This window comes from Urocampus carinirostris, chromosome 2, assembly GCF_059441175.1.
Source record: "Urocampus carinirostris isolate Australia breed hairy pipefish chromosome 2, RoL_Ucar_1.0, whole genome shotgun sequence".
NCBI classification, from domain to species: Eukaryota; Metazoa; Chordata; class Actinopteri; order Syngnathiformes; family Syngnathidae; genus Urocampus; species Urocampus carinirostris.
The window spans coordinates 22,305,940-22,332,241 of record NC_142350.1 but is presented as its reverse complement, the minus strand read 5'-3'; the positions used below and the strand labels follow the sequence as shown (position 1 = coordinate 22,332,241).

General features: G+C 39.0%; 3 protein-coding genes across 5 annotated transcripts; 1 reads left to right on the top strand and 2 right to left on the bottom strand.

Annotated features, from left to right (window-relative positions):
• Positions 1-1,434: 1,434 nt before the first annotated feature.
• Positions 1,435-6,369, bottom strand: rpl30 (ribosomal protein L30). Its single transcript, XM_088329417.1, has 5 exons — positions 6,287-6,369; positions 6,124-6,175; positions 4,549-4,694; positions 2,394-2,524; positions 1,435-1,553 (listed from the first exon to the last, which is right to left on the bottom strand). Exons 2-5 carry the CDS (start codon positions 6,142-6,144, stop codon positions 1,501-1,503), a joined length of 351 nt encoding a protein of 116 aa, XP_088185543.1. The 5' UTR covers positions 6,145-6,175; positions 6,287-6,369; the 3' UTR covers positions 1,435-1,500.
• Positions 6,304-17,147, top strand: LOC148371364 (uncharacterized). 2 transcript variants are annotated; one of them, XM_088329414.1, is made up of 5 exons: positions 6,304-6,394; positions 8,119-8,221; positions 13,912-14,091; positions 14,165-14,227; positions 15,617-17,147. In XM_088329414.1, the coding sequence occupies exons 1-5, from the start codon at positions 6,362-6,364 to the stop codon at positions 15,628-15,630; spliced, it is 393 nt and encodes a 130-aa protein (XP_088185540.1). In that variant the 5' UTR covers positions 6,304-6,361; the 3' UTR covers positions 15,631-17,147. The 2 variants fall into 2 exon arrangements, with proteins under 2 accessions (XP_088185540.1, XP_088185542.1); XM_088329416.1 differs by lacking the exon at positions 14,165-14,227.
• Positions 17,148-17,224: 77 nt separating this feature from the next.
• On the bottom strand, positions 17,225-23,307 carry rida (reactive intermediate imine deaminase A). Of its 2 annotated transcripts, none has more exons than XM_088329412.1 (6): positions 23,148-23,307; positions 20,771-20,876; positions 19,202-19,256; positions 19,069-19,137; positions 17,548-17,603; positions 17,225-17,473 (listed from the first exon to the last, which is right to left on the bottom strand). In XM_088329412.1, the coding sequence occupies exons 1-6, from the start codon at positions 23,210-23,212 to the stop codon at positions 17,417-17,419; spliced, it is 408 nt and encodes a 135-aa protein (XP_088185538.1). In that variant the 5' UTR covers positions 23,213-23,307; the 3' UTR covers positions 17,225-17,416. The 2 variants fall into 2 exon arrangements, with proteins under 2 accessions (XP_088185538.1, XP_088185539.1); XM_088329413.1 differs by lacking the exon at positions 23,148-23,307 and adding an exon at positions 22,922-23,049.
• Positions 23,308-26,302: the final 2,995 nt, after the last annotated feature.

Sequence of the window (26,302 nt, the reverse complement as noted above, 5' to 3'; positions counted from 1 at the left end):
GTTGCACTTTTCACATCAAAGGCAACCTATCTAATCGCCCGTGATAGTGTGTGTTGATATTCAATGCTGTTCTGGCCTGAGAGGGTGGATTCTTTTTCTGGGAAAAATCCAAGTCAACAAAACCAAAATAACTGAGTCAGCTCTTCTGGGCATTTTCACATCCATGACAACGTCTTTAACTGCCTGTGAAAGAGGGTCATATCGAAACTCCTGTTTTCTTTGGTGGACCTGACACACACAAAAAAAAAGGTAGGGCAATAGTACCAAAAGTGCCGAGTCAGCTTTTTTGTCATTTTTCTCATCCAGGAAAACCTCCCTGACAGCCTGTGAAAAATGGTCATAGTTAAACTCCTTCATTTTCTTGGGTGGAAAGACACACAAACGTGGATATACATACTTAGGCCCAAAACGAGAACATTATCAACAACCTCGCTTAATTCAAGGGTGATATACTTCATTCACTTTTATGGGTCAAATGGAAACGGTCCAGGTCGGAAAGCCTTTGCCGATTAAGCAAAAAATCATATTGATGTGCAAGAATGCAGCCAGATTGTGACCCACTTGCCCATTCATCCCAGTTAAGTAGGCGAGCGTCAATCAGTCCCTCATCCAAGGTAATGCCCGACTCCATTTTGGTCGCTCAGACGGGATAAATCCCTCATCGCAGAGAGATGAATCCCATGCATGTGACATTATGCTTGTAAAAGTATTTTATGACCACCTAATAAAACTGAATGAGGTCAAAACTAATTTTGATTTTTGATAGCTCCATTAGGTCTGTAAGACAAAGGTATCGATATCATATCAGCTCAGAGAACAAGCGATAGAAAAAAATGTTCTGTTGAGAAGCGGACTTGTAGATCAGAAAGACAAAAAAGGACAGGGAGAAAAAGAAAAAGCAAAGAGTAGGACAAAGAAAAAGGGTGATATTTGAAAGCTAGAATAAAACTCAAAACAGGGGTGCAAAACTTACTTTAGGTGGGGGGGCATATAGTAAAAAAACATTTTGGGGCTGGACTACATTAGAAAGAATAAGATGGGGGGGTGATATGTTTTTGCAGTTTACTTTTGTTCTGGGATAAATATTTTGAAGTTATGGGAACTACCTTTAAGCAGACGGGTATTATTTTTTTCGTCATTTAATGCGTGGTCGCGGCAACTATTTCAGGCATTTACCAATTCTTTGCCCAAAATTCAAGCATTCAAGGTTTTCAGGCGAAACTTAACATCACAAAGCAAAATGTTAAAATGAAGTTGAATATCGATCCGATCCAAAAAGAGCTTCCATGTTGTGTGACTTCAAACGAACGCATATGTATAAAAATTGATCCCGGGTCTCAATGACCTGGAAAAGATTTAATAACGTTGCCACCCTCCAGTGGACACTCACAGTAATGTCATTTTAAATGGGAAATAAGTCAAGTCGGGGCCAGATTCGGTCAACACCAACTTTATTTATGACAATCAGGGTGAAGGAATTGTGCGAGGGGGTGAAGGTCTTTACTGAGCCTGCTGCGGCTGATCGGGCATGCTCCTGATGATGTCAGAATCGCCTGCACAAGACAAAAATCATTGAGTCAGCGACAAAGAAATCACATCTTGGCCCGATGTCGAGAGCATGCGTCAGTTCTCAATGTGAAAAAGCCGTTTGCCATTGGGTAAAAATGCCAGGACCACAAATAAATGTGGATTCATTAACACAAACGCACGTCTTTAATCAGTCTGGAAATTAGGCCTGCAACTAACGATTATTTTCGTTATTGATGAATCAGTAAATGGTAAAATGGAATGCGCTGATAAAGCCCTTTAAGCAGTCACCGAGGACCTCCGAAGCGCTTTACAATGCATTCCACACTTTACCCATTCACACACTCAGAAAAAGTATCTGCAGGTTTGTAGCATACAGTATTTGTTGTTAAAATATTGACAAACACTTGAATTTTATGTTTTTATCCATAACTTCAATATTTGAATAAAGGAGATTCAAAATGTGTGTGTTTTTTTAAAAAACGATTCATCCATAAAATAATCAACTGATTGATCAATAATTCAAATCATTGTTAGTTGCAGCCATAGTCCTACTGCCGATATAGCTACAGCCCGACATTTTCTGCAGGCCTCCAAAAAAAACAAGTCAAATGGCAAAAATTGGTCGGCGCCAGCACTCCCCATTTGAGAGAAACGTCTGGCGTCGAATGAGGTAAGAATCAAGTTGATATATTCCTTGCTGCGGTATTTGCGTTTTTCCTAGCCCGCATGTCAGTTTGAGATCAGGGGATGGCGTAATTGTAACCTTTGCAGTCTTTTGAGACATTTTGTTATCAAGGGCCAAACAAATAAACGGGACCTGACTTGTTGAAGCCCTATGTAAAAGCGAACTAATTTAAACTCACCGGGGTCGATAATGGCTAGCGTGCATACGCGATAATATTTGCCGCAGGCGGTTCCCAGTTCGATGTTGTTGCCACTGTAGTGGTGCACGCCAGTCTTGGCCAGCATAGCGTAGTACTCGATCTCTGACTTCCTAATAAGAAAATGCCAAAAACATTGATTACCAGAACGCTATCATTGTTTTCCAACACATTTCATACATTTGCAAGACAAAACAGCAGCTGGCTTTTTAATTCAGATAATAGATGCAATGATAAAATTGATGGTGTGAGAAAAGCAGTTCAAGTAAATAACTTATAGGGAGTCTGTGTTATTTGACCCCTAGATGTCAATATAATACAGTGCAAACAAAAACAAGTACTAAAAAGCAGAAGGAAGAATACAAATTCCATAGACCCAAAGTGACCAAATGCACCATTTTCTTCTCATTTTTTGCCCATCCTTTTTTTTAAGAGTACCTGTAAAAGCAAGATGGCAGAACAATGTCAGCTTCCTTTAGGTGAGACTCGTTATCTATTCCTCGACCTACGAATATTTTTATTTAAAAATGCACGAATTAGAATTGTCAATATTGTCATTGATATCAAAATAGTTGAACATTGTATCCAACAAGATTAACCATGGCCCTCCGGGTTAAAACATGAGATCAGGATGAATAGACAAAATTATTACAACGCAGTGCTAAGAAAAACTGGCCTAAGTTATAATAATATTACAATGAATGAGAAGTTAATTTTAACAAGAGTGAAATGTATAAATTCAGTAACATTAATCAGTAGCAATTTTAAAAAAAATTCACAAGGTATATATATTTTTTTTCCCAGCTCCGTGCAAAAGTATTTTTCAGTTTTATTCATTTCAATGAGGGAGCCGAGATATTGCTTCTAAGGGTACCCGCAATGTGGCCAAAAAAGAAAAATGGCACAGTTTAGTTCCTTTGGTTTTTATTATCCCTTGCGCTATTTAGTATTCAATTTGATTGCATGTGAAGAATACACTTCTGCTTTTCATCTTTTAGTCACCTGCTGCTTGTATTATTTTATGTGACGTCTATTGTCCTGTATGTCATTTGTGTGAGCTATTTACCAGCCTTTTATTGATCTTAGGGTTAGGACGGTCCTCTTGCACCATGTATTACAAAATAAACAAGCAGAATCCCCAAAGTCAAAAACTGTATTTTCCGCACTATAGGGCGCACCGGGTTATAGGGCGCACCCCCAAAAAATAGCTTTTGGTCCTATATCTTCCATACATAAGGCGCACCAGATTATAAGGCGCTACAATGGGAACGTGGACAAAACATTCAGATAGTTCAGTCCAACCGATTACCACCTTAACATTCCCAAAGCTTGCAAAGAAGTAAATACGTGTCGTAGACACGTGCGGATGCGGTGTCCGTACGATGTCAGTCAAATGCATCGTTCCAAATATCATTCGGATGGTTAAAGTCTTGGGATTCAAGAAATGACAACCATTCCTTAGTTTCTATTTTCTTTTTCGCTCGCAACTTTACTGTGCATATGACAATAAACACTTGGAATTGAGTTTAATTTAAAATAAGAACCCATCACAGAAACATCGATATCACTCTGAAACAAGATACTGGGAAAATATATAGCCGGAGTAGCTCACCGAAGTCGTTTTGTTCAATAATAATGTGCAACCATGGTCCTCTTATATCCGTGAGTGTAGTAAATCCAGGAGAGTAAAATATTTACAAATACAGAATGGTAAATCATGTTTACTCTATGCCGTAGACAACCAAACTTGCTATTCACATTCATCTCTTTCGGCCAATTGCAAGCTTTGTTTTGCCCCTTTAGCCTATGCGAGCCTGTAAATGATAAAAAGGATCCGCCCCCTTTACCTCCGAATAACTTTAGCCAATAGTGATCGATTCAAATGATTGACACATTGGCTGGGAAATGAAACGCCGGCATATGTATCCCAGCATACACCACGGACCACATCACCTACAAGGAAAAATCTAGCCGGCAGCTGCTTGCCTTTGTTTTGCGAGACCCTGCGACCTAATATTGATCCATATATAAGGCGCACTGTATTATAAGGCGCACGGTCAGTTTTTGAAAAAATAAAAAATAAAGGCTTTAGGTGCACCTTATAGTGCGGAAAATACGGTATGTCATACATCTTTACCTGAGAGCCGGGCAGTTGTTGGCCAGGATGACCAGCTTGGCTTTGCCCTGTCGGATCATCTTCTGGGACTGTTTGTAGCCAAGCACATACTTGCCACTCTTCATCACCAGCTGGAGTCGGGAGTTGATGGACTCCATCGACTTTTTCTACATTACAAAACGTTTTTAATAATTGTCAGTGACAACGTATGTAAACTACGGCTGCAATAATTAGCCGACGTTGACAACAGTCGACAATAGAAATAACAAACACTTAATTCTGGTGTCGGCTATTTTCGTCAGACACGTTTTTCCAACAGTGACGCATCTCTACATGAATATCATCTCTTTTGAGAGTCACACATGTGCAATAGCATCTGTCTCGAATGCTAGAAAACATACAGCAATGTCGACGGCGCAAACATTAAGTAGACATACAAAAGGTTTGGGGACTTTTTAGTCTGAATACGGACAATTTGCGCATCATGGCTGTCGCTATGTGAGGCACACGCTTTCAAAAATCACGTTGAGACAGTTGGGGAGAGTGGGGGCGGGCGATTCGCCTCGCGAAGATTCAAGTAGATAAAACCAATATGGTTTGGATGACACCCACGTTAGTATTCCGCTATAAAAGACAGTTTGAGTTTTACGCCAAACTGCCAAAGGTACTTCAAATTAAATGCACGGGGTCCAGAGAACAGTCAGTAGTTGAAACGTAAACACGTCAAACGTCAGTTGTTAAAATCGTTTCTTTTCAAACTCGGGCATGAAATCAATCAGGGCGTATAAAAGTGTAGAGGAAATACCGACATTATCTATGTACATAAAAATATTATTTTTAACATTTTCCAGCCTCAAATTGAGCATTGAAATTGACAACTTTCTTGAATACCCCAGGCCATGATTCAAATCATTGATTGACAACAATTAAACTGTACTCAAGGCGATGGATTGTCATGCCTGCCAACAGTTGAGAATCATTAGGTACTTTGTATACAGACTTTGCAGTTGACCACTGAATGTTCATTGCAAAATATTTTATTTTTAAATATTCCACTGCTGGTAAAGAGCCCGTTTTAGTTTACAGGGATAAAAATAAAAAAATGTTAATAATTTGATCAAGCACTGCAATTTAGGTTTACATGCATTTTTATTTAATTAATTAACGAATCAGCAAAGTGTTCGATAAAAGATGTATTTTTCACTAAACCGTTTTTAATCATAACTTTATTACACTTTTCCTCATCAAGTCAACTTAATGCTCACTTAAAAAAAGTAATCATATTTTTTGACTACTCATTTCAATAATCGGTGACTAGTCGGCTATTGAAATAATCGTTATTTGCAGTCCTAAATTGAAGAGGAGTCGGTCACCGCATTCGCTTTGACAGCAATGTATGACTGCAAGACATTCACCAACTCTACTACGTGAAGGCCTTTACGTCATGCTATTATTACTTAGCAACGACTTTATACATTGTTAAGGTTTAGTAGGGAATAAGGGGATTTCGTGTTAGCATGTTAGCTTAGCAGGCCTCGTCTCCACGTGAAGCGGCCAGCGTATGCCGAATGGGGAAAAAAACTGACTGCCACTCACCGTCTTCTTTGCGGCCACCATTTTGTCGGTTAGTAGTCCGAACCTGGCCAACCTGCGGGCGAAAACGGAACAATAAACCTTTTCGTTACGTTTTGTTTGTGCGGACTAAGCAAATAGAGTATATTCGGCTTGTTTTAAATAGGGAATAGCGAGAGGCTCTTACGGTAGGGTTACTTCAATATGGCCTCGGAAGGAAAGGAAGGCCCAGCATGCTTTGCAGCGTCATCAGGAGGCGACCATGCGCAGTCGACTTCTGCGCATCAACCGATGGGTGCGTTTGTGATAGTTGTAATTTTTTTGATCCCTTATTTTGTGAAAGAGTCTCCAGCCAGTGGCCCGTTTCAAGATTATAAAATGAAAAAATGTGTCTCAGGGGCCATAAAATCAAATTACAACGGGAAAATATAGTTATGAATGCATATGAGGGGTCAAGAACCTATGGCTCACGAGCCGTATGTGGCTCTTTTCATGAGTACAATAGCTCGGACATAAAATCCTGTTCATGCAAAGTTTTTCTAATATGTTCCTATTCTGATGATCATGTTAATACCTGACATAAGACAAGTAATAGAAGTGGTTCGGTCCAGTATATTTACAACACAGTTTCCACTACAGTTTACAGGCACAATGTCACACTACCATACCCCATTTTGGCTGTACGTCAGTAAGGAATCCTTGACATGGAAGCTCATTAAACAATATATGTTCACTGGTGAGACGCTGTATTTTGAATATTCACAGAAAAAAAACTGCAAACACCCAGAAACGGCAGCCAAGCACACAGAGCAATGTAATTGGGTGAGTGATAGGGGCAGGCAGAGCTATGCACATAGAGCACTTCTCTGCCCAGCGCCATCTGCACTGATGGTGAATAAGTGGTGAGTGCGTCTGCCTCTCAATTCCAGCTGCTGGCCGCAGAGTTTGCATGTTCTCCCCGTGCCTGCGTGGGTTTACCCTGGGTACTCCAGTTTCTTTTAGCATATCAAAAACATGCATGTTCGTTTAATTGGCCGGTTCAAATTGTCCCTAGGTGCGAATGAGCGAGCGGGTGGTCTGTCTCTGTGTGTCCTGCGATTGGCTGGCAACCAGTTCAGGGTGTCCCCTGCCCACTGCCAGAAGACAGTTGGGATGGGCTCCAGCACACCTGCGACCCTAGTGAGGAAAGGTGGCACAAAAAATGGATGGAGGGATTGGCTACAAATGTAGGTTGAATGATAAAGCATAGCACTTAAAAACAAAGCTAAATATTTGGAGTTTACATACTGTTACTGATCCAGCCCACCTGAGAACATAAGGTCTGTGTAAGGTTCCTAGGCGCCATGTTGTTGATTGACTGATTGGGCAGACATCGGGCTCATTAGAATCCTAGTGTGTGTGTTTAGGGACAGCTTTGACTGACTTTCTTTGTCTATTGTTCATTCCCGTCCTCACTGTTCTCAAGATAGTCCTCTACGCCTCGCTGCTTCATAAGACTTATTTATTACAGCCTTGCCTTTTTAAGGACTGTTTTTGTTACCAGCTTTTTTCCAATCCCTTCCTCTTGGAGCGCCTTTTGTTATTTTCCCGATCCTTATTAAAGACTGTCATCCTGTCTCTGCACTTGGATCCTTTCGAGCCTAACAGTCCAGATCCAACCCCCGAGCCAAACTGAGTTTGTTGACTGATTAAATTCTATGATTCAAGACTTCCTCCCAGAGAAGTGTTCATAAGAGTCACTCCTGTTAACCGCCCATTAAGGCGGAGCAGCAGGTATACGCAAGCTGACCACTTGAATAATGTATTTTTTGCCCTGGGCCTCCTGGAAACAGCCACAGTTACAGTCAACAACAAATCCGACACTGACTGAAAAGGGTTGTATCTCAGTAACTGGAGAACAACACCACAACATCTCAGAAACCCTTCCAAGATGTGTAAACACCCACAACACTGACAAGAAAAACAAATCCCAAATCCTACTTTTTTTTAATTCGACACCTTTTCCTGTCTAAACTCCAGCAACAGAAGAGGATGGGATGTTCGACTAGCTCCCAGACTTCTGCAGTGGACTCTACCAAACCTGGAGCTAAACCAGAAGAGAGAAATGGAACCGACACCACAGGTAACCAACTTGCACTATTGCTAAAAAACAGTAGCATAACAACACGGGACAACTAGGAAAAAATACATGAACTATCAATGTTAAATTTTGTTTTAAGAATTTTTTTTAAATGTTGTATTTTTTGTACATAGTGGAATCCTTACCTATGGTCACAGCCATGTTTGTCTGGCGTATTGCTCCTTTCTGTGGCACTGGTTTTTCGTTCGCATTAGACAACGGTGCCATCGGGTGGTCAAATATTACACACTGGGGCTTTAATAATAGCAATTACTGTACAAAAGGCCAAACTACCCCGTGGTATAATTGAATCCAGTCCACCAAAAATTTCTGAGTCTGCAGGTCATTTCTATCAAAAGTTATGATTTTTTTTTTCAATCAAATGCAAACCAAATGCTCCCTCCTCCAGGACAGAAGATCATCGTCTACTCTCTGCCTAGTCTAGTGCAGTTTTTCCTAACCTTTTTTGAGCCAAGGCAGACTTTTTCCAACAAAAACATCTCAAGGCACACTGTGAAAATCATTTTAAAAATGTATTTCAGGCCCCAGTTTCCTGTTTTAAAGCTTAAACTATCACCGAATCGACAGTATGAAGTTTTTTTGCGGTCACCATGGCTGAGGAAGTAATAGAGGTTATTATTGGTTACTAATGTTTCTGTAATATTTTGTATATTTTTAAATTTTTATTGTTTTTATCCTTTTTTTTCTTCTAAAAAATAAATGGCAAACAGAATACATCAAAACAACAAAAAATATCTACAAGTGGAACAGAAAAATGTTTTACCAGTTCTAACTTTTCTGTTCATTAAAATCAGAAAATGTATGTGCAAGATTTATTATCTTACTAGATCGTCTGGCAAAATTGATTAGTCTCTCAGGAACCGTGCTCTCATGGTTCAGATTTTACCTTTCAAATAGGACGCATTGTGTTAGATTTGGTGGTATGACCTGTGAGCCCTTTAGTGTTACCTGTGGCGTTTTGCAGGGCTCTGTACTTGGTCCCCCTCTTTTTAGAATGTATATGCTTTGAACAGACATCATCGACATGAATCTAGGTCATTCAAAAGCTTTGAGACTTCTTGTGATTAAATAACCATGACTTGTTATATTTTGTAGTGCAGTCTTAAACAATTTCAAAATAAATAAATAAGTGTACTGTACTACATTGAGAGCAGATCATGAGTATATTAAAAGAAAAATAATATTAATTTGCTGCCATCTACTGATATGGATACATGTTACAGTTGGCTGATCAATAGAAGAAAGCAGAGATACTGAATAATGGCCAATCCTGGAGACTTATCCTATTTTTTTAATTGTATTTTTTTCTTTTTTTTAATATTGACATGATATATTTCATTATATCTATTTCTAAATAGTTTCATCAAAGGGGTTTTGAAACACTCTGAATTAAAGAAATTAGGTCCCTATTTGAAGCACTATATTTTAATATTCACTTTTGTAATATTACTGTAGTTGTATTTTTTATGTTTGATTTATTTCTGCAGTAGTATTTTTGTAGAAAATTCATAGTAGTATTTTTGCTGTATTTTTGTAGTATTATTTTAGTAGTAGTTTTGTTGTATATCTGTAATATTTTTGTATTAGTGTAGTAGTGTTTTTGTAGTGTTATGGTCATAATATTTATGTAGTAGTATTTTTGCATGATAATATTTCTGTAGTTGTAATTATCTACTATTTCTGTCGATGGTTTTTGGAAGTATTTCGTACGAGTATTGTTTTAGTATTTCTGTAGAATTTTTGTAAAATGTTCATCGTTGACTTTTTGTTGTATATCTGTAGTATTTTTGTTGTATTTCTGGAGTATTTTTTGGAGTGTTTTTCAAGTACAATTTTTGTTGGTTATCTGTAGTATTTTTGTATTACTGTAGTAATATTTTTGTAGTGTTATGGTCATAATATTTTTGTTGTGGTATTTCTGCATTATAGTTTTACTGTCGTTGTATTTATGTAGTTTTTCAGAAGAATTATTTTGTAGTATTTCCATACTAGTATTGTTTTAGTAATTCTTTAGTATTTTTGTAATACTATTGTAGCTGTATTCTGTAGTATTTCTTTTATAATATTTGTGTCATATTATTATTTTTTAATTATGGTATTATGTAAGTGGTATTTTTGGTGTATTTCTGTCGTATTCTTTTTATTGTTTTTATCTACTCTTTTTTACTACTGTAATTTTTCAGTTGTAATATTACTGTAGCAGTATTTTTTTGTGTCATAGTAATACTTTAGTAGTGTTTTTGTATTATTTTTCTTTTCAGAATAAAGGCTAGATAATATAATGGATCCCTGTTTTTAAGCACCTAATGTGATATTTGGTTTTGTAGTATTTTTGTAGTATTTCTGTCATAGCGTGTTGGTTGTAGACACACATAAGGACAATGGGGACAGAGTTGGCACCAAGCCAAGTCAAGTCAAATCAAGTCATATTTTTTGTGACAACCTTAATCACAAAGAGTCTCAAAGGGCTGCACAGGTTATTGCACAGATTATTTCAGACTATTATTACACCATCCCCTGATCTGAAACCAACATGAGGGCAAGGAAAAACTCAAAAACCTCAACATGAGGAAAATGAAGAAACCTTGAGAAGGGACCGCACATATGGTAACCCCCTTTCTGGATGACCAGGCTGCAATGGATGTTGCAAGTACAAATAGTACAGAGATATTGTCAACAAAAAATATAGGTTATTCATATGATATAGAGTAGAAGTGTGTTTTAAGCTTAGATTTAAACATTTCCACTGAGGTTGCAGATCGGATCTCAGGGGGAAGAGCATTCCACCGCACCGGTGCCCGGATGGCGAACGCTCTCGAACCTGCGGAACACTTCTTGGCTTTTGGGATCACCAGTAGGCCAGCGCTTTCAGAACGAAGGCTTCGGACCAGAACACAGGGGGAAATCAGATCTGAAAGATATGAGGGAGCAAGTCCATGTATGATTTTGTATAATACCAAGAGAACCTTGAAATCACATCTTAGGCTAACAGGGAGCCAATGCAGGTTACGTGATCGGACTTTCTTGTCCTAGTTAAAAGCCTCGCTGCAGCATTTTTTACCAGCTGAAGACTCTTGATTCTGGACTTCTGGAGACCGGAGAGTAGAGCATTACAGTAATCGAGACGGGAAGTAACAAACGCGTGAATTATAATCACCGCATCCGACGGAGACAGCATAGGACGAATTTTAGCAATGTTGCGAAGATGGATGAAAGCGATTCTAGTAATTGTCTTCACGTGTGTTTGAAAGGACAGATCGGGGTCGAATATGAAACCTAAATTTTTAACTGAGTCACTCTGTGTGATGTGACATTTGTCAATGTTCACAGCAGTTTTTGAGAATAAGTCATGGCATTTAGATGGACCAATGACTAACATTTCAGTCTTTTCAGAGTTAAGGCGCAAGAAATTGAGTGACATCCACTCTTTTATCTCGGTGAGGCAGGCCTCCAAATTTCCACAATTTAGTGTGGGAGATTCCTTCAACGGAAGATATAGTGGAGTGTCATCTGCGTAGCAGTGGAAACTGATATTATACTTGCAAATACTATCACCTAATGGAAGCATGTAAATGCTGAAAAGAAGGGGGCCAAGTACTGAACCCTGTGGAACACCACAGGTAACACTAAAGGGCTCAGACGTCATTTCGCCATATTTAACACATTGCGTCCTATCTGAGAGGTAGGATACGAACCATGAGAGGAAGGTTCCTGAGAGACTAATCCATTTTTCCAACCGTTCTAGTAAGATATTATGGTCCACTGTGTCAAAAGCAGCACTAAGGTCCAGCAGCAGCAAAAGTGATGAAGCGCCAGAGTCCATTGCCAGTAGAAGATCTTTGGTTACCTTAATCAGAGCTGTCTCAGTAGAGTGGTTAGCCCTGAATCCTGATTGCATTGATTCAAAAAGATTGTTCTCGGACATAAAATCATTCAGCTGCTGTGCCACTACTTTTTCAAGTACTTTAGAAAGAAATGGTAGGTTTGACACAGGTCTATAATTACATAAGCTTTCTGGATCATGGTTGAGTCGTTTCAGTGTAGGTTTAATAACAGCGGACTTAAAAGCCGCTGGAACTACACCTGAGGAGAGTGATATGTTTATAATATTAAGAACTGAAGGTCCAAGGACCCCAAAAAGACCTTTAATAAGTAAACCCGGAAGCGGGTCTAACAGGCAAGTCCTTGGTTTGGCCGTATTGACCACCTGTTTAAGATTATCGAGTGACAGTTCACTAAATTGGGACAAATTCCCTGGACAGCCACCATGTCGTGCATCTATAGATTTCAGCCCTTTAATATATGATGTATTAACACTGTCTTTAGAAATTTCTTCCTGTATGCATTGAATCTTCTTATTAAAGAAGACAATAAAGTCATGGGCTGAATGGGTATAACTATCTGGGATAATCTGTTGCCTTGTAAGCGATGCTACAATGTCGAGAAGGATTTTGGGGTTGTTCTTTTGTAACGCAATCACCTTCGAGAAGTGGGCTGATTTTGCAGAGGCAAGGGCTGCTTTATACTTTAACAAGCTATCACACCAGGTTTGATGGAAAACCTCAAGCTTGGTAGCGCACCATTTTCTTTCAGATTTCCTGCATTCTTGTTCAAGGGATCTACAGTAGTTCCATCGGTAAACCAAGGCGTGCGTCTTTTAGGTCGTGATTTAAGCCGTATGGGCGCTACTGAATCCAGGACACTAGTCAGGGTAGCATTAAAATTATTCATGAGTGAGTCGATAGAGCCTTTGTATGAAGGAAAGGATGCTCAGAAACTGTGCCAGTGCTTATATTGCGTCCGCTAAATCCTTCAGCTTTTTTAGTACTACATTTAGCTTGCACCTCAAATGTAACTAAATAGTGATCAGAAATAACGGTAGTACACGGTAACACCGTCATGTTTGAGGTTGAAACTCCTCCAGTCAGAACCAAGTCTAGCGTGTTTCCATCTTTATGAGTTGGCAAATCAACCAGTTGATTAAAACCAAATGTATCAATAAGAGACCGAAACGCAACAGTAAGTGAACTGAGTGGAGAGTTCATATGAATGTTAAAGTCCCCCATAATTATTATTTTGTCTTTATAGGTTACTAGGTCAAAAAGTTCAGAGAATTCATCTAAGAAGGCTGAGTATGGTCCTGGTGAGCGATAAATAGTTAGTACATAAATTTACAATAGAGAGGACCGCATAACAAGTGCCTCGAACGCCTTCTAACTATTGGAGGTTCGAGGCGTAAATTTGAGTGTTTTTTTCAGAAATTAGCGCGACACCGCCACCCTTCTTCAAAGAGCGTGCTACATGGCTGCTCACGTAGTCTTGAGGAGAAGCCTCATTTATCGGTAAAAACGAATCCGGTCTCAACCAAGTTTCACATAGACCAATCAAGTTAAGTTTGTAATCACGAATAATATTATCAACAAGTAAAGCTTTAGGAGCAAGCGATCTAATATTTAAAAGACCAAGAAAAACTTTTTATTACTAGCACTTTATTTACCATTTTATGTATCGTCATTATATTTAGACTGTTTTCCTTTGGCGGGCCGGATGAAATACCCTGCCGAGCCGCACGTGGCCCTTGGGCCGCAGTTGGCCCGCCCCTGCAATAAAGCGACATATAGTGGTCGAATGCTACACACTGTCCAGTCAAATGTGTTTTCCCCCTAACGCAGCGGCACTTAACGGCAACGTGGCCGAAGACACCGAGACAATTCCGGAGCAGACTGGACCCACAAATGGTACGGGGACGGAGACAGGCCCCCCGGAGGAAGAACTGCAGATGCTTGACGTTGACCCAGATTCTGCCCCTGCTGAAACCGCAGCTCAAGTAGACGCTGCACATTTGGAAAACGGTAAATTAAGGAAAGGGGGAATAATGCCTTGAGGAATGAATTAAGAAAGGCAAATATAATTTACGGAATTTAGGGTCCAATCAAATGGAAGCTGCCTATTCGACTGAACCCAAACAAGAAACGGAAGAGGCACCAGGTGAGCTCCCTTCTCAATAAGGATCATAGGTGGGTAGAGTAGTCAAAGATTTGACTCAAGTACTGTTATTTCAGAATTATTGGACTCAAGTAGAAGTAAGAAGTAGTCACCTAAATAAACACCTGAGTAAAAGTAAAACAGTACTTAGGGGAAAAGAACTACTCAAGTACCGAGTAACGTCTTATGTGGGTCATTCTTCCCATTAGGGGCCATTTGAGCATGGTAACATTCACTCCAAAAATGTCAAATATTCAATGTTTTCAACATTTCATCTGAAAGAGGGACTTTCAAACTATGAGAGAAAGGTATTGGTCCAGCTAAGGATGTTATTCTCTAACATTTTTTACCAATTATTTCACACCTAAGATAGGCCAAATGTGCCCCCTGTTACATTGCTTAGCAGTAACAGGGGGGACCGTGATAGGTAATAGGGGGGACATGTTATGCTTAAGTTCGCCTATTTTGTGATTTAAGAGTAATGTCATTGTAAATTACATGATTTGTTCACGTCCTGCTGTTATGATAGTGCCTGTAGGCACCAGGGGGCCCCTAGGGTTAGGGTTAGGGTGCCCGCAGACCTGTTTTGAAAATAGTTCCCCAGTGCTGGCTCATTGAGATTTTCTATTAAAAAAAATTTAGTGGTCGACTGAGTCTGTTCAACCGTATTTTTAATAATTAACCTGGTAATAACACAGTAATAACATAATAATAACATGATAAATTATTTTAGAAATTCAAATGATATCCAGTTCATAGGTTTCATGGACAAAGACTTTTATTCAAGTATTGATATTTATTTTTGAGCAATTAATTAGGAGAGTAGAATAAAAATGTTTTTGTGTAATAAGCTCGTTTATTTTTATTGATACTGATTTTTTTCCTAGGAAGTATAGCAAATTAAATTCTCAATTTTTGCGCAATAATATTGCTGTTTTTTTGTGGCTATCTATCTGGCTACCTTTTTAAACCTTTGTAGCTAATCATCTTTCTATCTTTTTAGCTATTTTAGCTATCCAGCTAACATTTTGCCTTTTTGTGCTCATTATAAATGTAACTATGGCCTCCTTTGTAGCTAGCTAGCAAGCTTTGTTTTAGCTTTTTATCTACTGTAGCTGTTCAGATGGCTTTTTACTCTTTTATTTAGCTATCTAGCTCCTTTTTAGTTTTTTACCTGTTTACCTTTCTACCTAACCATCAAGCTACCTCGTTTAGCTACCCAGCAAGCCATCTGGCTAAGTTCCTATTTCAATAATTCTTATGAAAATGGGTGCCCTTTGCGCTAATTAGAAAACAAAAAGTAGCTTGACGCTTAAAAAAGGTTGGAGACCCCTGTTATAGAGCATTATATCAAATCATAAATTGATATACTCATTTTCTTTGTTCATATAGCATCAAATGACTGACATCGCCTACCAGACTGTAAACTTTTATTAACATTGCCAAGTTTGGAGAAACGATGACATCGTCATTGTGAGCCTTCCACTTCTGCCTTAAGACCACAGCACTTAATTATATAAGAGGATGTTTCGCATTAACTGCGACATCAGACCTGCAATGCCAAAAGTTACAAATCCAAATGAATGGAATGACCATGGAAGGAAGAAAGAAACTTTAATTATGAGGAGCCATTTGAAAAGTAACTACCGGTAATACCTGCTCTCACAAATATCACTCTCACACATGCATGGCTATACTGTTCTACCGTCATACATATGTACAACACTATCATACTCTCATACATACCACTGTACTCACTCACGCCCATGTGCAACACTTCTATCCTCTCACACACACTACTCTGCTTTCACACACATACTACCGTATTCTCACGCACATACTACTATACCCCTACACACACACAGCATTATTATTCCTCACACACCATTAAAATTGCTAATACTTCAAGGTTTTTTCACACCAAGTGTAATGATCACCTCACCTCTCAGTGTTGTTTTACCTCGGGTACATTTGGTAACCACGGCGATGCACACAGATCTGTGTGTATGTTGTAAATGTAAATGTTCTGCATTTATAAAGCGCTTTTCAAGTCAATGAAGACCTCCCAAAGCACTTTACAATGTGCTTCACACTTACCCATTCACACACACTCACATACTCCAGTTTGACATCAGGCTGGAGTTGCTCCCAGTCTACAAGTAGGTGTGAGAGTATAGTAGTGTGTGTGTGACAGCGTAATAGTGTGTGCATGAGAGTATAGTAATATGTGTGAGAGAGTATAATAGCGTGTATAAAAATGTATAGTATTGTGGATGAGATTGTAGTAGTATGTGTGTGAGAATATAGTAATGCATATGAGTGAGTATAGTAGTGTGTGTATATAAATTTATAGTAATGTTTGAGTGAGAGGGTATAGTAATGTGTCTGAGAGCATAAATGTGCGAGAGTGAGAGGGTATAGTAATATGTTTGTGTGAAAGGATAGCAGTGTGTGTAACTGAAAGTAAAGTAAAATGCTTGAGTTAATATGTATGAGAAAGTATAGTCGTTTGTTTATGAGAGTATAGTGATATGTGAGAGTGTATAGTAGTATGTGTGAAAGTATAGTAGTGTGAGTATGAAAGTATAGTTGCATGTGTGTGAAAGCATTATACTGTGTGAAAGAGAGTACTGTATAGTAATATGTATGAGTAAATAGTGTGTACGAGGGTATAGTGGTACCTGTGAGAATATAGTAGTTTGTGTACGAGAGTATAGTAGCGTGTTTGAGAGTATAGACGTATGTAGGAAAGAGTATAGCAGTGTTTTCCTCATGGTGTATGACTATCTGTATGAGAGTATAGTTGTGCTCATATAAGAGTATGATGTAATATGCGAGAGCAAATATGATTTAATTCTCAAACTACACAGTGCTCCCATTTTGATAGTTTAAATTCATGCATTTATTGAAATAAATGACAAGTGTATAGAAAGTTTGATTCTTTTGCTATCTGTAATTCAAATTCTGTGATGAATCATAATAAAATGACCGTCATCAAAACACTGCTCCAGTTCTTTTATTTCAAATGACCGTTTACGAGACGCTTTATGTTCAGGATAACGAAAGTAATTGCATGAAGTGCTTTCTTCGATGACACGGGCTTTTCCAGTGGTTCACGGAGCTCAGAGCGCTTCCCAAAATAATGAGGTTTTGTTTTTGACGCTATAACTTATTTGCGATACGGCCGTCTAGTCAGGAGTCGGCGAGAGGACCGAGGACCGCCACGGCTTCGATCTCCACCAGGCCGCCCTGAAAAGATGGAAATGGAGTTGGATTTCGATGAAGACGGCAAGATATCCAATCGTGTAAAAGTGGGCACTCACGCGGGGCAGTGCCGCCACTTGGTAGGCCGCTCTGGCAGGGAAGTTGTTGCAGAAAACTGGAGGAAAATAATAATAATAATAATAATAATAATTTCCTTGTATTGTCATTCTGTGTAACAATGTACACAGAACGAAATGTCGATTGCATCTGACCCGATGCAGCCGCAGCCAAGAGAGGGCGCCGCCGACCACTTTTTAAGTCTTAGGAATGACTCGGCCGGGGCGCGAACCCGAACCTCCCAGTCTCAAAGCGGGCGCCTTACCATCTAGGCTACTGAGCTGGTAAGACGTTTAGAATTAGGACTTACATGAATACAAAAATCACGTATGAACACGAATGTTATTGTAATGACAATGAGGATAGGCTGATACCAATACCGATTAGTAATATTAGGAGGAGGTTGATCACCGATATTTGTAGCCGATATTCATTTGCTGTAAAAGCTTAAATGTTGGCATAAGAAATGTTTAATAATGCAAAAAAGAACTAAGAATATTTTTTATAAATTCAAATAAAACTTTATTAGCTTCTGAAACCTTTAACACTAAATAAATTAGAATTTCAACACAACTAACAGGACTGATCTTTTACTTAAACCAAAAACTAAGAGTGCAGGAAATAAAATACGATTAGCAGCAACTTGCATAAGGGTACATAAATTGAATAGCACATTGATGTTTTTTAAATAATAAATCAAAATGTTAATACAATCAACATGACTTAAATTAACTTAAAACAATAAAGTGCTTCAAAATTTTAACACAGCTCGCAAATTGAAAAGTGTGGGCACTCCTGTTTTAGAGCCAGATTGACGAACTAATGTTATGGTAACAGCTAATTACTTGGCCTTCCACTTTAGAGTGCTTTTTATGCTTTCAATCATAAACACCTACTTGATTGCCAAATGTTATGATAAGAGCTAATATATCAGTATACACCGGAACATGCTTCCCTAAAACAAGTTAGCTACACTTTTTACGCTATACCTTAATCACACACACGCTTTTCTACCACAGACTTTTTAAAATCTCGATATTATCAGCGATGATGATTCACAGGCATATCGGGACTCAAGAGTTAGCAAAGCTGCCGCTGTTTACTCCACTCCAATGTTATTCTTCCTGCTTCAGTGGCTCTGCCCCTGGTCAGGTGGGTAGCATGTGAGAAAGATGGCATGAGAGAAGTAGCGAAAGGCTCGGCTGTATCTGAGCTTAAATAAATCAGGCCAGAGAATACAGATATCCGTCAAATTCCTAAATATTGGTGCCGATAATCGTTCAACCTCTAGCACCTGTGCTTTTTTTCCCTCAACGCCGAATGGAATGCAAGTGACAATACGGCCGGCACTGGCGAAGTTCACGTTACACGGTAACCTCCCACGTAAAGGTTTCAACTTACAAACGCAAAGTGGACTCGTGAGATTCCGTTTCACGTGTCTGTTGTCTTCCATTCATGTGCAAGAGGCCAAAGATGAGTGCCAAATGGACTACTAAAGATGTTCTCCGTCATCATCTACTCACATGTCTTGTAGACTTCATTGACAGCGTTAAAGTCATTAATGTCCGCCAGCAGGACGGTCGTCTTCACCACTGAAATGTACAAATATGGCGTGTTGGTCGAGAGGAAAACAAACTTCGACACTTGAGGCGTTACCGTTGCTGTAGTTGCACCCTGAAGCTTTGAGGATCTCCCCCATGTTGACCAGAGCCTGAGGAATAACAATTACTGATTTTATAATGACCCTATTTTCCAAACAATAAAGTGGACCAGATTACTAAAAATTGTCCATTGTCATACAATGTTAATACATAAGGCACTCCGGACTATAAAGCATTTGAAATTGAGAGTATACTCAGAGCTACTGTCTTTAACCGTGTATATCAGTTCTCATCTTACTGATGAAAATCGCAAGTCATTGTTTGGATTGGGAATTGAATCCTGATCACGGTGGCGAGGCCACTGACAATTTACTATTTGATCACAGATGATTAACAAAAAGGCAGAGCTTATCTCATCATCACACTGTTTCTGCTCATGGTGACAGAAACACTGATTCACATAGTGCATTCTGATAGGTTAGACCATCTGTCCACTTCTTCACCTGTGCTTTAATAAAATTAAGTTATGTCCAAAGTCCGGCCAGCGGGACAGTTACGGGCAATGATAAAATTGTTACTGGCCTGCGGCCTCTGTCATAAAGTTAATAATGTGTCACCCATGAATAATGTTGCCCGCAGTATAAAAGAAATTTGTGCAAAAAAAAAACAACATATCACCATTTCACCATATGATGGCAGTATCCGTTTAAACCCCGATGCCCTTGGCTTTCTGTTAAAATAATAGCCTACTCCGTTCCCGACAAGGCGACTGTAAATAAAAAAAGGAAAGTTGACTGTGAGGGCCGCCGCTTCCAGGACATGTGGAAATTGGATATTTTTTTCCCCACCAAAATCCGAAACAACTGCATCTGCCTTTTTTGCCAAGAGACTGTGGCTGTTTTCAAAGAATATTATATCAAGAGGTACTGCCGTATGAAATATGCTGACTACAAAAAGCTAACTGGAAACGCTGTGAAAAGGTAAAACAACTGGAAGCTGTTTTAACGCCAAAGCAGTGCTTGTTCACGAGACCCTGCGAGTCAAATGAAGATGCTACAAAGGCAAGCTAAGAGGTCACCAGGCTGATCTCCAAACACTGCAAACCTTTCTCAGAGGGAGAATTTATTACAGAATGTCAGGCTGAATAATCAGCTCCTGCACCTTTTCATCTTACCAAATCTGGCTCACCGCTTTCTCAAAACTATTTCGTTGAAAGACTTTCAGTTTATGGTAACTGTCTTAATTAACATTAGTGACACACACGTGAAAAATTGGAGAGACTGTTAAATGTAACAGAATGCACTATGCAAATCAGTGTTTCTAGCACCTTGTATAAAAATAGTGATCATAAGCTAAGACCTCTGTTTTCGCATATATTTGTCCAGTAAAAGGTGACGTACTGGCGCCCTCTGCGCCGCAACCCAGGTTCAAATCCCGTTGGATACAAGTTATCACAATTTGGGCCAGTGATAATTATCAAATGATCAGTCATTGCTCAAGTTCTGGTGTACATAAAGCGCACTCTACAATTTATGGCCAATTTGGGGTTCTAAATGTGTCTTATAGTCCAGAAAATAGGGTATTTTATCACATGTTTGTGTGCTTCCAAATATAAATGCATAACCTGTTTGGCCTGAGCTTGAACTCCTCCCTGGACCAGCTGTCCAGAAGCCACGTCCATCCCGAGCTGACCCGAGATGTACAAGGTCCTGTCCACCAGGACTGCCTGGCTGCAAAACCATCATTTGTTTTCCACATTTGAAATCAAATCAAAATGAACCTCACTTTTCAGACACCTAAACTCAAAGTGCTGGATAAAAACATCAAATATACTCTTAGAAACTTCACCTTTCCCCACCCAACATAAGGGGACGTCAAAAAGACAGATACACATGCAAAAGGGGGCAAGCAATATAATTAAAGTAAAAAATGAATCACACCATCAAAACAATCCAATATATGTAGAGGAAAGTTTACTTTTCAAGAAAAATACTTCAAAGTAAAAGGAGATTTTTATTTTTTATTTGTAACAAACTAACTATATTTCATTTGAGAGTTAGGGAGAAGAATTTGATTATTTTAATGAGGAATAAGATACAATTTTACAACAAAATATCTGATTGAATAAGAAAATGTATATTATTTTTACCTTACGTCACAAGTCTTACCGGCTTTTTAAATTCCGTACTCACCAAAACTACAGTTTTATGAGTCAGACTATCGCTTTTCTCCCCCCAAAATCGCTTACAGATGTATTTATTTTTTAAATCTAATGCTTTTTAATTTTTAATTTAAATAACAAAAGATCTTGACTCAAGAGAAGTATTTTAGGCTAAAGATCCTTTATTTTCGGGGACCCCTCTCACCCCCATCATGGACTGGGAAGAGGTACTGCAGTGTGCGTTGCAGGACCACCAGGTTCTGCAATAGTCTTGTCCCCCTGGCCACTAGACTATTAAATGGTCAATCACACACAGAGTAAGTCTACACTGCTGCTAATCTGTACATCTGTTTGTTTGTTTTGTTTTTTTGCACTACTGGCAGTTCTTTATACCTAGCCACTCCTTTGCACATCTGTTCTCCTCTGCACTATCGTACTCCAGTGTTATTGTTATTGTATAGTGACTTGTTTACCTGACTGCCCATTTTGCACATCTGGTTAGCTGCTCCTCTTGCACTCTTTGCACTACTGTACAATACTATACATAGGCATAATTATTTAGTAAATTATTAGTACTTCAAAACTCCAACTCAATACATTTTATTTGTATCTGTACATTCAAAAAAACTGTGCGGGTCAGATGTATCAACATTTCGTTCTGTATACACGTGTACTAGAATGACAATAAAGTATATCTGAATTTGGGGCGGCAGTAGCTCAGGAGGTAGAGCGATCGTTTTAGGATTAAGGGATCCCAGTTCGAATTCCGGCTTGTCCGTGTTACATGTCGAAGTGTCCTTGGGTAAGACATTGAACCCCCAATTACCCCCAATAAGCAGGTTAGCGCCTTACATGGCTGCACAGATCACGGCCGCTATTGGGAAATGTGAAGCACAATGTAAAGCGCTTTGGGAAGTCATTGACTTGAAAAGCGCTATATAAATGCAGGTCATTTCATTTCATTGAATCTGAATTTTCGAAGCAAAATTAAATATTTGTGTGTGAATAAACCGCTCTAATGACTGCATTACATTTCTGTTTTGGAAATACAGCAAATTAGTGGGAAATTGTAATGTTGTACAGATTAACATTTACTGACAACAATTCTCTTTTTGATCATTAATGACATTCAGTCACTCATGACGGGTTCAATGTAGCCTAATGTATCGGAGTAAGATTACAGTTTCTTCTTCACGAATCTACTCAGTGATTTTAAAATATTCCCAGAAGAAAAAAATGTCCACAAACCTTCTCCAATAAATTTATCGGAGTAAATGTAACTTGTTACTACCCGCCACTGGATTTAAGTAACGAGTTCAATATAGCCTGATTTAGCAGAGTAAGAGTAGTTTCTTCTTCACAAATCTACTCAAGTAAAAGTATAGTGATTTAAAAATACTCTCAGAAGTACAAAATGTACTAAAATTTACTCAAAAAAATGTATTAGACTAAATGTAACTCGTTACTACCCACCTCTGGTCACTAAACACAAGCTTCCTGATTGGTTTACGCACGGAACTCACCTTTAGGCATTACAAGAAACAACTTGTCAATGAAAAAAAATGAAAAGAGAATGAAAATGGGTGTGCAAAGTGAGATTTTCTTGTAATCTACCTGTATATCCCCTTCCTGACGGGCGCTTTTTCCGTGTACGTTATCTGCCTGCGAATTGTTGCCATTGTTTTATTCGTCCCTTTAAAGCTCTTGAATGAGTTTGGACTCTGGATCCTTATTTGCTCAAAGTTTTGCCTTGCAAGGCGTTATCGTTAAAGTTCAACAACCGCAAAGACACACCTCTCGTTTTATATATTAATACTTATTCACTATATGCATGAGTTACCTGTAGGGGCCGATTGCAGCAGGTGCCGAAGCAGTGTTGATGATCTTTCTGATGAGAGCGGACATTTTTGACCTCTGTTCTCCAACTTCTTCCACTTGCTTGCGTGCCAAATGTGCGTCAGAGAGTACTCTACCCACAACTATGTCTGACAGGCAATAACGTAGAGCAAGGGGAGGCAGCTATTTGCGGTATTTGGTCCAAAGGAGTTTGGCCACATGGCGGCGCGGTGGTTAGCGCGTGTGCGGCACAGTTCTGAGGTCATGGATTCAAATCCAGCTACCAACCTTCCTGTGCGGAGTTTGCATGTTCTCCTCGTGCTTGCGTGGGTTTCCTCCGGGCACTCCGGTTTTCTCCCACATCCCAAAAACATGCACGTCAGGTTAATTGGCCGGTCCAAATTGTCCCTAGGTGTGAATGAGCGAGCGAATTGTCTTTCCCTGTGTGCCCTGCGACTAGCTGGCAACCAGTTCATGGTGTCCCGGAGATGGCTGGGATGGGCTCCAGCACCCCCGCGACCCACTGAAGATAAGCGGTACAGATAATGGATGGATGGATATATGTATATGTGTGCGCATTTTATATTTCTTTTAAAATAGATTAGTTGTATCAAATTTGTTTAGAAACGTTCACAATTACAGCAAAATAGTAAAATAAGTCCTTGTTTCAAGCACTATATTTCATATCTAGTTTTATTACTTTGGTTTTATTTTGTAGTATTTACTGTAGTTTTGATTTTTGTAGTATTTTGGGGTATTTTTCTTGTATTTACTGTAGTTTTATTTTTGTAGTATTTTAATAGTATTTCTGCAGTAGTGCTTTCTTAGTATTTTCATTGAGGTATTTTTGTAGAATGTCTGTAGTGTCTTTGTATCATGTTTGAGTATTGCTGAAGTTGGATTTTGTAATATTTCTGCTGTGATACTTTTATAGTAGTATTTTTGTTGTATTTCTGCAGAAATTTTTCAGTAGCTGTATTTTTGTGTCATAGTATCATTGTAGTGGTATTTTTGCAGTATTTTTATATGATATCATCTTTGTCATATTTCTGTCGTGATATTTTTTGTAGTATTACCTTAATATTTTTGTAATGTTGGTTGGTTGGTTGAATAGCTTAAGCACACAAGTCGTATAGGGGCACCATTTCCTGTGGTGTTGGGCAAGTACAGCCTAGTGAAGCCCATCCCTCACAAAGCCAACGTATGTTCCACCTGGCCTCGAACTGAGGACCTTACTGTACTCTTTTTGTATTTTTGTAGTATTTATGTTGTAGCATTTTTGTATCATAGTACAGTACTAGTGGAGTAGTGTTTTGGTAGTATTTATATTGTAGTTTTTCTCATCAGTTTTGAGCACTAAATTTAACATTTTGTTTTGTTGTAATTCTGTAGTATTTCTGTGGTAGTATTTTTGTTATAGACACAAAAAGAGACAATGGGGGCAAAGTTGGCACCTAAAACAAGTGTTATTAGTAGTACGTAATTGAGTATAATACATATTGTCATGACATTGTGACCATTTCCGTTTGGCGAGCTGGATTAAAAAGTACATTTATCCCTCGCTTATCGCAGTTAATGGGGACCATGACCCGCCCGCAGGTTAAAAAGGTTGAAAATCCGGGAAATAGCCTCGTAACCAGGGCCGTACTGAGCCTTCATGGGGCCCAAGGGCGATTTTAGGTTTGGAGCTGGTTGAAAACATGTTTTTCATTTTGTTTCAAGTGATTAAACTTGTTTAATTCGGTTATGCTTACTTTTTAATTTCAATATTTTGCTAAAGGCCTTCTATTTTAAAATGCCGTTTTTATCAAATGAATGTTTGTTTCAAGGTAGTTTCTCTGAATTGAATGTTCCTTTTATTTAATTGAAGTATGGCACTCTTGGGATTCCATAATAACATACCGGTACTCTTACTGTAGTAAACCAAAGCCCCCACAGACTCCGCCGCTATGCCGCACCTGACACCTGCCTAGCAAAAGAGGAGCAGGGGTAAGAGCATTGCTAGGAATCAAATAGACTGAACCATTTAAAGGCAGCGATGTGTGTTCCACGCTGCGTTGTATTACCTTTTCATTTTGTTATATTTTTTCATATTTACGCTAGCGTGTTTCATTATATTTAAGCCTATCCTGTCCTTTATTACGAAAAAGAGAGTTTGAAAATGCAGTAATTTTAGGGTGTGCTTGGGTTGAATTTGGTAGGTGCTTGAGTACCCCGAAATACTTGGGCCCTAAGCAAAATGAGATTTAAGGGCCCCCTATTACTTGATCATTTGCATACTTAACTAGTACCTGTTCCATGTTGTACTCTGTCATTACAAATACAATTCAAATACAAGATGTTTCTGTGGTAGTGAGATTGAAATCCACAGTGGATAAGGCCACAGAAGCAGACAACAGATTTGGAATTTGCAGAAAAAATAAATAAATAGACTTATATTTGACAAAGTGAGCAACTTGTCCTACTGGCTGCACAGGAATCAATACATAAGCGTTCAAAGGGCAGCCAGGCATGTTTTCCCTCTGGTTCATAATCTGAAATTGTACAAATTTCAACTACAAGTGTAGTCTGGGTTTGATGGACACGAAATATTCAATTATATTGTGCAAAGTGGTATACTGATCGTCATTTAGGTAACAGTAACAAAATAAACCAAGTATTTACTGCAAACACGATCTCCTTCATTATATGTGTTTTAAAGCAAATGTACAAAAACTGGATTAATACTCAAATACTTGAATCAATAAATAACACAGAGGTACCTAAAACAAAGTAACATAAATTATTTTTTATAAACTGACCTCTTTACGATAAAGAATTACTTGATTAACTATAGAATACTTCCTGTGCGGAGTTTGTATGTTCTCCCCGTGCTTGCGTGAGTTTCCTCCGGGCACTCTGGTTTCCTCCCACGTTCCAAAAACATGCATTTCAGGTGAATTGGCCAGTCCAAATTGTCCCTAGGTGTGAATGAGCGAATGAGTTGTCTGTCCCTGTGTGCCCTGCGATTGGCTGGCAACCAGTTCAGGGTGTCCCCTGCCCACTGCCCGGAGATGGCTGGGATGGGCTCCAGCCTCCCCCGCGACCCTAATGAGGATAAGCGGTACGGCTGATGAGATGGGGTTTGGGGTTTTTAAGGGTTATTGATCTATCTTCGTT